This window comes from Somniosus microcephalus, chromosome 5 (genome assembly GCF_052327205.1).
Source record: "Somniosus microcephalus isolate GS21.2 chromosome 5, FLI_Smic_1.0, whole genome shotgun sequence".
Classification (NCBI taxonomy): Eukaryota; Metazoa; Chordata; class Chondrichthyes; order Squaliformes; family Somniosidae; genus Somniosus; species Somniosus microcephalus.
The window spans coordinates 199,621,724-199,633,811 of NC_140991.1; the positions used below are offsets into that span (position 1 = coordinate 199,621,724).

The following is a 12,088-nucleotide window of genomic DNA, read 5'->3' on the forward strand; positions in this document are numbered from 1 at the left end:
CGGCCCCTCGAGCCTGCTCCGCCATTCAATGCGATCATGGCTGATCATCCAAATTCAGTACCCGGTCCTTGCTTTCTCCCCATACCCCTTGATCCCTTTAGCCTTGAGAAATATATCCAACTCCTTCTTGAATATATTTAATGAATTGGCCTCTACTGCCTTCTGTGGTAGAGACTTCCACAGGTGTGGTCTCACCAAGGCCCTGTACAACTGCAGCAAGACATCCTTGTTCCTGTACTCAAACCCTCTCGCTACGAAGGCCAACATACCATTTGCCTTCTTAACCGCCTGCTGCACCTGCATGCTTACCTTCAGCGACTGGTGCACAAGGACACCCAGGTCTCGTTGCACTTCCCCTTCTCCCAATCTATTGCCATTCAGATAATAATCTGCCTTCCTGTTTTTGCTACCAAAGTGGATAACCTCACATTTATCCACGTTATATTGCATCTGCCATGCTTCTGCCCAATCACCCAACCTGTCCAAATCATCCTGGAGTTTCTCGGCATCCTCCTCACAGCACACACGCCCACCCAGCTTTGTGTCGTCTGCAAATTTGGAGATATTGCATCTAGTTCCCTTGTCTAGATCATTAATATATATTGTGAATAGTTGGGGTCCAAGGACCGATCCCTGCGGTACCCCACTAGTCACTGCCTGCCACTCGGAAAAAGACCCGTTTATTCCAACTCTTTGCTTTCTGTCTGCCAACCAGTTCTCTATCCAAGTCAGTACCTTGCCCCCAATCCCATGTGCCTTAACTTTACACGCTAATCTCTTATGCGGGACCTTATCGAAAGCCTTCTGAAAGTCCAAATACACCACATGCACTGGTTCTCCCTTATCTATTTTACCAGTAACATCCTCAAAAAATTCCAGTAGATTAGTCAAGCACGATTTACCCTTTGTAAATCCATGTTGACTTTGTCCGATCCTGTCACTGTTTTCCAAGTGCTCTGCTAATACATCTTTTATGATGGACTCTGGCATTTTCCCCACTACCGATGTCAGGCTTACCGGTCTGTAATTCCCCGTTTTCTCTCTACCACCTTTTTTGAATAGTGGGGTAACATTAGCTACCCTCCAATCCATGGGTACTGTTCCAGATTCCATCGAATGTTGGAAGATGATCAGCAATGCATCTACTATTTCTAAGGCCACTTCCTTAAGTACCCTAGGATGTAGATTATCAGGCCCTGGGGATTTATCGGCCTTCAATCCCATCAATTTCCTTAACACCATTTCCCTACAAATACTGGTTTCTTCCAGTTCCTCCCTTTCATCAGACCCTATGTTCCCCGACATCTCTGGGAGGTTATTTGTGTCCTCCTTTGTGAAGACAGAACCAAAATATGTATTTAATTGGTCTGCCATTTCTTTGTTCCCCATTATAAATTCCCCTGATTCTGACTGCAAGGGACCTACGCTTGACTTCACCAATCTTTTTCTCTTCTCATCATATCTATAAAAGCTTATGTTCAGTTTATGTTCCCTGAAAGCTTACTCTCATATTCTATTATCCCGCTCTTAATTAATCCCTTTGTCCTCCTTTGTTGAATCCTAAACTGCTCCCAATCTTCAGGTTTACTGCTTTTCCTGGCCAATTTATATGTCCAATTTTGCCAGTTAATAGAGAATTCCGGATATTTAGGTGCCGTTTAAACGAGTTTCCTGTACAAGGAAGGAGCAATTTCACCAGGAGTAAAGCACAGTTACATTGTGTTTCTTCTGATAAAATAAAGATTATCGTTGATGTTAGTTTCACCTGGTTGGAATCGGAACTTCTGTGAGCCCTGTGAGAAGGATAGCAGGAGACAGACGAACAAAGGCTATGATGGGTCTCTCGAGGAAGTCCACCTCTCCCACTAAGACGTTGGAAGCCTCAGCACCTGGTGGAATCTTCCTCATAAAGTTCATGTCCACCTACAAACAAGTGTGTAAGGGATGGAACAAGATTTTTAGCAGTTCAAAATATTTTGGCAGCAGACAACAACTAATTACTTCCTCAACATGAAATAAGGCACAATGATGTGTCTAGTCTAAAATTAGTTTGAATTTGTATGCTTTTTTTTTGCACATAGCAAACCAAATTCAGACAGATATACCAAACTTTCATCTTCTGGAAATTAATTTTCATTACAACCTATGCTGCCTATAAAGCTAAAGCCTCTGATTTTAATTTCAATCAAGTATAAAATCGGGAAGGGTGCAAATTGGGCATCTGAACCAAACGCTGGGTGCCTTAGGGGCTCAAGACTCTGATATGCTACTTTAAAGTTAAAACCCATCTTCAAAATTTGAAAATGATGAAATCAGGCTTCTTCTTAGTAACATTTGTCTTAAACTAGTTTAAAGGGTAATTTTGTATAAAGGGGAAATATATTTAATGTTAAACTTTATTATATTACATTTAATTTCCAAATATCCAAGTCAACAAATATTGCTCATTAATTGCTACAAATCCAATTTTCAACTAAAATTCACACTAATTCAACACAGCTAAACTACTGCACATTTACTTATGCTGATATATTTCTTATGTTCTTATATAACCATCACCACACAAAACTGAAGATTTGACACAGGTCAATATTATTAAAAACACACACACACACACACATCAAAACAATGTACACGACAGTAGTACATCAGAAGCCACAGAACTAAAAACTTACTGTAGACCTCTTGAGTCTCATACCAAGCGTGACACAACTACAGTGCCAGGACTCAGACTCCAGTCCAACCAGGAGTCAAGGAAGGCACATTAAAAAAAGGAAGCCAAGGAAGGAAACACAAAAAGAAAAAGGGAAAAACAAGAAAAAAGTCGTAATAGAGATGCAGGCACCAGCATACCTGCTTCAAATTGTAGGATAAATAATTTACAAGAAAAAAAACAATTTACACAGTTTAACTACAGTTAAGATAAAAAATTTAAATCACTGAAATTAAACATGAAATTGAGTCAACTCCGGGAAAAGTAGCAACTGTAAATCATACTGACAAAGAAAATGTTATTCCTAGAATGAACTACAATTTAAACAATTTTATCACAAAGTACAATATATTGTTTTGTAGCCCCAAACTATGAATTGTTATTGTGATCCAGCAAAATAACAAATGTTATCGAAATCTTACAAATGTGCCACAGCAGAAAGGTAAAGTTGTGCAACAGTATCACTACTGTCTGTATTTTGTGAATGCATGTAAATAAATTCTATTCAACTAATTAGTGAAAAATTAACTTACCGCAGCAGGCTCTTGCATATTTTTAATGCAGTACTTTTTTTTTTAAATGGACCACACAAAATATTTAGTATGATACAGAAAAAAAGTTAACATTTTCAAGGGGAAGAAATAAAATTTCCTCCATTGTCCCCTCCCTCCCAAGGTGATCGAACGAAAAAATATTAGAATCTCACTAACATTATTCAAACTTGGTTGAATTCCACCGGCTACATGATCCCAATCTAACTTGAACTATGGAGTTCCACAAAGAATTTAGTAATTTTTGCCTAAGCACAGCTTATAACATTCAGCCTTTTTCAAAACCAAATATTTATCCTGATCCTTTTGAAAGCAGTTAACTAATATAAGCATAATCTACTTTTGATCAATCTACAATACACATGCAATGGGGCAGATTTTCAACTTGCTGCCCAGGCATAAAATTGGTGATGCAGGCCGGCTGCCCATTATTGACACCGGCCAATTTTCCATTTATTTCACTGGATATGAAAATCGGGTGGATTCTATAACGGGTGGCCAATCTGTACCGTCAGTTTTACACCCGAGCAGCAAGTTGAAAATCTAGCTTTTCTTCAAATAATTTTGAAAAACAACCAGATACTGTTAGATGCTGAAGAGGAGTTCTGTACCAGCGGACTGACAAAATGCTACTGATGCAGACTGAGGACGTGCTCAAGGTTGCAGGATTTGTTCTCTGGAGTGTCTCTAATGTATTAATTTCCTTTTAAAAGGAGGTAGTTCCAGCAGCAGTTGCAAATATGATAAAAAAGGCACGTTACACCCTACATGTTACATCCACGATTAACACCTGTAGACAAAGCATTTCCACTTTGCTTTTTAGGCTTTCAAAGTAAAAATCTTTCTGGATGCCAGCAGGTACATCACTGAGTGCCTCTAAGCCAGCCTGTGCACAAAACATATCGTCAGTTAGAAGCCATAAGGGGTTGCCATGGCAGATCTGGCCACCTATGTGAGTCAAGAGATCCTCCTAGATCTTGATAAGGTAATTGGAGAGCTAGAAGGTCCAAGAACTATATCTTCCTCTGTCAGTGAATGCCTGAGGATACCACTGTCAATTCTGCCTGATTGAGTAACCCTTGATACACAGGAGTTTACCATGCCAATAAACTAATTGACCTTGAGCAACTACATAGATATGATGAAATGCTCTCAGACATTACAGCAAACTGAAATAGTTACTTATAAGGAAATGGGGCATCTTTGATACGATTAAACTTTGGTTTAAAAATAGCTCCAATGGAATATTATAGACATTTTTTAAAATGTGGAAAATCATTCAGTACTTCTGTATAATTATTTTTGGCACTTTATGTCCAAATAATTACCTTGCTGAAGTCCACTGTGCTGTTTTCTCTACTTGCACTATTACCCGTTGATTTGTTTTCAATGCTCTTTGTCTCCAAGATACCTGGTGCAGATTGGGGAGATGCTAGAAGTCCTGTTTATTTTAAGATGTATGGGGAAAAAAAACATTCAGCAAAGTATACATAAACGATACACATAAAAGGTAACTATCCCCAACCAAACCATTTGATTGTTAGATGTGGTAGCACAGTGTTGCAGCAATCTGTAGAAGTTAAGCATGTTAACAAGTGTGATTAAGTGGCATGTTCACGTAAAAGTATTAAATCAACAGAGGTAAAGCTTGGTGCTAGCTGCAGGTGTATTGTATTTCCTCAAAGCATTAAGCCATTCAAGAATTTTTTTCCCCATTATGTGTCATTTATTATTTTTTAAATGTGTACAAGAGTACACAGTAAGCTGAGATATGAGGCCCTGTATACAGAAAAAAATCAAGATTCAAACTGAATGAAGTACATTAAGAGTTAATTGCTCTTAATTTTTTCAGAGGAAAGTACAAGAATTGGAGGTGGAGAATGAGGAACTACTCTATTCGCACATCTAATGCAGTACTGCAATTAGAAGTTCAACATTATTTTTCAAGCTAGCAGTTTTCAATCTAGCTAGCCAATATACCACCATTTCCATGAGACTTGATCATCTTTAAAAGCCTCAAAATGTAACTTTATTAAGTATTTTCCTAAACTCCAAGGATACTATATCCACTGGGTAGCTTTTGCCTAATAATTAGACATCTTCAAAGAAGTCGAATAGATTTGAGGCATGACCTATTGCTACTAAAACAATGTTGACTATTACTGTACTGCCTTTTCAGATAATATTGGTAGTGTGTTGTTAAATGCCCATTTATTTTCCTTATTACAAGTGTTAGGCTAACTGACCCATAATTTCCAGATTTATGTTTTATTTGACCCTTGGAATAATTTCTGCTAACCTTCATTCCGGAGGTACAGCTCTTATTAAGTTACTAAAAATATAAACTACAGCCTCACATATTTCCCAAAATATTCTAAATTGTGTTCCATTTGGGGCAGATGGGACTATTCTCATATAGGAGACCATTTTTATCCTGTTGGGCATTAAGGCAATTATACAACAAGTACATGCACCTTCCAGCAGCTGGGAACAGCGTTTTCCGTGAAACAGCATTCATAGCCACCTCAAGGACTATAACAAGTACCTGCTCAATGCTAATATATTGTAAACCGAAGTAAAAGGCAGAAAATTGAGTACAAGTGCAAAGAAAACCATGCTATCCATTTGCAAATAAATTAATTGATTCACATAAATGTTCAATGATGTCATTCAGAATAATGCATGACAATACAGTGTAATGCAATAAATAAAATTTGGTGCATATATATTTTACTAGCAACAAAGTGCAAGAAAGTAAGTGTTAATGCTTTACGCTTTTTCTACCTGTGCACTAACTTTTTGTGATTTGTGTACATGGACACTCAAAACCATTTGCTCTTCCATAGCTCCCAGTCTCTCACCATTAAGAAAATATTCCAATTTGTCTTTTTCGGATCCAAAGTGGATGACCTCACACTGAACTCCATTTGCCATACTTTGCCCATTCACTTAGTCTATCAATGCCCCTTTGTAACTTCATCTCATCTACACAATTTACTGTGCTTTCTAACTTAATGTCACCTGTAAACTTGGATACACAACTCTCGATTCCTTCATCCAAGTCATTAATATATATGGTGAAAAGCTGAGGCTACAGTACAGATCCTTGGGGGACATCACTTGTTACATCCCAGCAGAGAACATTCCGTTTACCCCTACTCTCTGTCTCCTACCTCACAACCAATTACCAATCCATGTCACAAGGTTACCTCCAATTTTTGTGCTGGACTGCCACTTAAAAACATACATTCTTTAAAAATCAGTATTCTGTCCTTGGCTGGAGAGAAAACACCCTGTTATATTGGTTTCTGTTACATAGAACTTGCTGAGTTTGGTTCAGTCCTGGCTACAACGTAAGTAATTTGTTTTTATAAGAATTTGGAATCATCATAATGGTTCAACAAAAGATATTTCATGCACGCACAAGAATTACTCCACACTGCATTGTGCAACAAAGCAGTGGAGGCAATACAACATTATATATTATATTCTGAGTTCAGTCATCCTCAATAGAAATTGATTAGAAAGCATACTGCACATGGCTACTGGACAAATTGGTTAGCTGGCTTTATTTATTCAGATATACTGGCTACTTCAGAAAGAAGCCATGATGGTTATACTATACTAGTCTTAACTGGTCAGAGCTTTCCTAGCTCCCAAAGTATAGTACAACTACAACACAAGTTTCCTACATTTAAATCAGAAGCAGGTAAACTCCCAATTTAACCTATTGGCAAAATATGTTAAATGTCATCAATGCAGTTAGCGGTTGCCATCAGGTAAGGAGGAACATCCAATATGGACCCAGATTTAATTGTGCTATTGTGTAGGTGAAGTGATAAATAATTGATACGGAAACTAGATTCTGAAAAATGTGATAATAAACTGCTTTGTTTTTTGATGATCCAACTACTGATAACCAAGTAATGCCACATTTCCAGTTATATGCTGCTACACATATTTTAGTCCTGCATCAATTTTTTAATACAGTTTAATCTAAAGGACACTGCTTCTGCAGCACTCAATACAGGCGAATTGGGCAATAAGTTCATACCAGTTTTGATTAAAGATGAACACTGCATCTATTGTAAAAAAAAATGTTGACAGCGAGGCTACAGTCATGTGGGGTGGGGCGGAGGGAGGGCAGCTTTTTTTTGTGCAAGATAAAATCAGTTGCCCTTGTAAAGAAAAACTCTGAGTCAAGGCCACGTCTAGTCTTCAGGCAAAGTAATTTTATGGATACATTAGTTGCTATCCCATGACAATGGCCCAGAAATTCGGGTCGGAGTCTTCCCGCGGGTGCAAGCCTCCGACCTGCACAACCTTGCGCGCCGGCCATTGAGCTGTGGGCCCCAGTGGAATTGCGATCCTGGGCCTTGCGTATCCCAGGGGCGCAGTTAGTTCGATGCGTCCCCTGGGATCACGTGGGCCATGGAGAGCCAATCGGAGCAGGGAATGCTTCATTCATAAGTTTGACAGGAAGACCTGTCAAACCTATAAATATTATAAGCCCCAAAACATCACTAAATCTTCAAATAAATTTTTTTTAAAGATCACATTTTTAAAAAACTATAAATTACATGAAATAACTTTTAAACAATAATTTAAATTTTTGAAAACATTAGTTACATTTTCTAATGGGGCTAAAAATAAACTTACCTTTCTTTAAAGTATTTAAAAATAATAAACCTGTGGGAAAAATGTTTTAATTTTAATTAATTCACCACTTACCTTGTAAAAAGCAGGCCTTGCGACTGCTTATTACATGTCTAACTTCTGGAGACTTACCTTCCCGGGAAAACCTGCAAAAAAAACGTAAGTTCGATGCGCATGCGCTGCCTCTCCTGCGCATGCGTTCGATCTCTGAACCCCTTCTTTCAGGGGAACGGACGTGCCGGTTTCCCGCGCATGCGCAGTGCATGCACGAAACCAGCACTTCCATTGGGCTTACGGGTGAGTACCCCATGCGTACTCACCCGTGAAGACCCGAATTTCTGGGACATTGTAAATAAAAAAGACTAACTGCGGTAGTCAGGTCAAGCAGGTTAGAGCAGAGGGTGGGGGTTGGGAGGAGATAGGAGAATAACGACTAAGTCAGAGGGTGTTGGTTGAGGGAGGGTCAGAGAGGCTGAAATGTAGACAGGCATTGAAAATTAAAATCAGTTATATTCAATGAGTCCACCTTCCTGCCAAGGCATGTGCAGCAGGTCCAGTATTGCTGGGCTGCATATTTAGAAGAGGTTCACTGCACGCCTTCAAATGAAGGGAAAAATTAATCTTGGCCAGAAATAATTGCATGCAGAATTTTTGCTGGGATTTAGATTTCATGGGGCAGAATTTGCGGTCAGCATACTCTCAGAGTACACAGTCAGACCCCATTTGAAATTGACCGCAAGTGCTGGATTTTTGCATGCACTTCCGCTAAATCCCAAACTTGTGATCTGTCAAATCCTCATTTCTGGTGCAGAGTTGGGCTAATTGCCCACCAATTACATAGGAAACCTTTAGGGCTGGTGTAAACAGGCATTGGAGCTTGTTTGCACAGCGTAAAGGGAGGGGGAACCATACTGCTTTAATATTCAACATAGCTTTGTTATGCCATACAAACACTGCCATTACTTTGTATTGTTCTCACTTTGCTGTCCATCACTCTGATTACAAATTATTCCCAACCACCAGACTTTTTGCATAATAAAGTAATCAGATATTGTTGAAACAAGATTTGCTGCCTAATATTTCTTTGCTGCGCTTTGAATAATTGTTGCTTTTATTCTTTTCACTCTATGCAAGTAAAACTGGACAGATCCTCAAAAAGGGATCAGTGTTTATTTTACAAAAATATTCCTTGCCAGTTTAGGTTGAGTGTTACAATGATTATTATTTACAGCGGTAGTAATAAATCATCGATTCAAATCAATATTCACACCGTTTAATTTAAAATTTGATTGATGTTGGGCATCCGAGATGTCTGTATCCCGATTGGCACACCGCCCCATATGATCCCAGGTACGCTTACAAACACGGTGTACCCCTGGGATCACATGGGGCACTCCGCTGCGCACAACTCCGCAGCGAAACAATGCAAGTTTTCAAAAGGGGCTTCATCAGGTATGTGCGGATTTCTTTTGGAGGTCGGCGGCATACTCCTTAACTATGCCGCCGACCGCAATTTCAGGGCCATTATTATATAGTACTTTTCTTTTAATCTGCAGTCAGGGTTGGTTTTCTGAGAGTTAAAATTCAAATTGATAAAAAAAGGTACTAAAAATCACTTAAACCTTTTTTTTTACTAAGTCCAAAACCTCACCTTGACTAAAATGGTTGCCAGGGGAGCTTGAGACACCATGAACTGGATGAATACGTGACAGGCAAGGTTGACATTGAAAATTCCCATTAGTACCACCTATAGCTGGAAGTGGCACTGCAGGCATAATGGGTTTCCATTATAGGGGCATGGTTTTTACACATATAGACAGGCATACACACACCCCATACACCAAACTTTTAAACTAGCTTGAACAAGTTTCTGAATATAAATGTAAAACATCATAGAAGTACTAGAAGTCTTTATTCAACCACTATACAAATGCTTAATATAGTAAAATTATAGCATCTTTTTGGATGATTATGTAGGATAAAACAATGGAGAGATCTTACCAAAAAAAAATCTAAATGGTGCCCATATCTCAGCTTAAAAAAAACAGCATGTACATACAACTTTCTTTCAATACAATGTTGGATGAAACTGTTCAACCATAAATCTCAAGTAATTAATGGCACATAATATACATGATTTAGTTACCATATTGAAAAATGATTCAGTTGTTGCATGCAAAAGGCATGGAAGTGAAATTTACTTGTGATTATTTATGAAAATAGTAACGTGCAAAAAGTATTTTTTATTTCTTGTACAGTGGAATACCAGTTGACTGCAATAAACTGCTTTCAAACTATTACTAAGGCATGCTATGTGCCATAACCATACTCCACTACTCGTGTTCCACATGCACAAAGCTATACAACCATTAATGATATTTGCCTGCTTTATGTTCATCACATTCTTCATGTGTTTTCACCTGTCCTTCCTGTACCTCAAATTCTTCATCAGGGGGGTGAACTATCACATCAGGAATATCCTCACCGGCACAAGACACCAGCAATTGACTTTGACCCCGAAAGCGATGCTCGAGTTTTGGACTGGAGGGTGGTGTATTTTGAGGGGTGGGAACGGGACTTGCGCACCTTGAGCCTGCTAGGGATCCGCCCTTGGAACCAGGCATAAAGGAGCCAAATGGAACAGAAAAAAGAGAAGCTCCTCTTAATGAAAGGCTTGAGGCAGAGAGACCAGCACGGAGTGAAAGGCGGGAGGCAGAAAGGCCATCCCCTATCAAAATAAAAAAAAAATAGATGTAAGAAAATATAACATAGGATTTAAGAAGCCACAGATATCCATGCAAGTAGAAATAAATATTATTAAACCAGATAAAGATCTGTTGTGACTAGTTGAATCATGCTTTGAAAGTATGAAATGCACAAGTTAGTAAGTGAATAGTACAACAGACTGCATACATGTTCCAAAATAAACCATTAGCTAAAGTATAGATTAGTCTTTTGAAAAGGTGACAGCCCACTAAAAGCCTGATCAATAATTGAGAGCTTTTGTAGTTCATTGTTTAGATTGCAATTAAAAATCATTTTTTTGTTTTCATATCTATATAAATTATTGACTATGGTTAAGTCCTGCCACATTCCATTGAGAATTCCTATGCAAACCTTTTCCTGCGATGCCTGTAGATGACGCTGGCTGAATAGAGCTTCCCAATGGTTTTACGATAGCCTGCAATGATCAGTAATGCAGTCGGACTGCCCCAATTGCCAGTCTGTTGCAGTTCTGGCCACAGGGTGGTTCTGCTGAGCACTTTTTCTTCAGTTTCTCAATCTCCAATGGTAAAAGTGCTTACTTTGCTGGTATTTTTTGTGTTAACTTTTTCACCTTTCCATGTTTTCCCAGGTCTTCAACTCCCCATTTCACTCACTATGGCCCCTCACTCCTCTATTTTATTCTTTCAATAGCCTCTTGCTCAGACAACTTGGGCCCACTCAACTCTCCCATTCCCTCAGAGGTTGTCAAGCCATTCTCGTCCTACAGCATGCTCTGCCAGCCCCTCTCTGGCCTGTTTATAGGATCTCACTGTCGCACTAGCACCAGAATTAACTAATTTCCAAAAACATAAATTTATGACCCCCACCCCTGCCTCTTCTGGTCTCCAACTTGAGTCCTCCCTTGGCCCTGGTCCAAATATCCTGCCGCTTCTTGATCTAATGACTCCACTTGGCCTTGATGCCCAGTGTGCAATATCACATTTAAAAATCTCCACCTTTAACCACTTGAAAGTTAAATAGTAAATAAGTAACCGGAGAATCAAAGTCTATGCTTGGTATCTTTTATACCAATTTTTACAAATTCAATGTTGCCATTACCACATGAGCAAACAGTTCAACTCAAACAATCGCAAGTAATTTTAAGCTTAAATACTTGCCAGTAACAATTAGATGAAGCTACAATGCACTGTTTAAAGCTAAAGTGTGTATACACATAAGTAAAAGAATTGTACTGTGACTAGCAAATCTCATTTAATTCTGAGCAAAATGGCCAAGGCCAATTCACTAGTTATTTTCTCTGAAATGATTTTACTAATTTGCTCAGTTAAGCAACATCTGCTACTCAAAAAAAAAGGATTCTGGAAAAGAAAACAAGAATCCCATCTACTGTTACTCTGTGAATTTGTACCAAGTATTTTGGGTAGTGGTTTGTGTATAGGTA

The 12,088-nt window shown here is 38.7% G+C and overlaps 1 protein-coding gene across 11 annotated transcripts in view; it reads right to left on the reverse strand.

The window, feature by feature from the left end:
* The window catches only part of LOC147117517 (sodium bicarbonate cotransporter 3-like), a 288,206-nt gene that overhangs the window by 114,058 nt on the left and 162,060 nt on the right, over positions 1–12,088 (reverse strand). For 4 of the 11 annotated variants that reach the window (XM_085988562.1, XM_085988560.1, XM_085988557.1 and 1 more), the window contains 3 exons: positions 10,304–10,648; positions 4,593–4,705; positions 1,766–1,923 (listed from right to left, as the gene is read on the reverse strand). In XM_085988562.1, the coding sequence (XP_085844688.1) occupies positions 1,766–1,923; positions 4,593–4,705; positions 10,304–10,648 (616 nt within the window). Of the gene's footprint in view, positions 1–1,765; positions 1,924–2,675; positions 2,733–4,592; positions 4,706–10,303; positions 10,649–12,088 lie in introns of all 11 variants that reach the window. The other 7 variants (XM_085988558.1, XM_085988561.1, XM_085988555.1 and 4 more) reach the window with 3 other exon arrangements.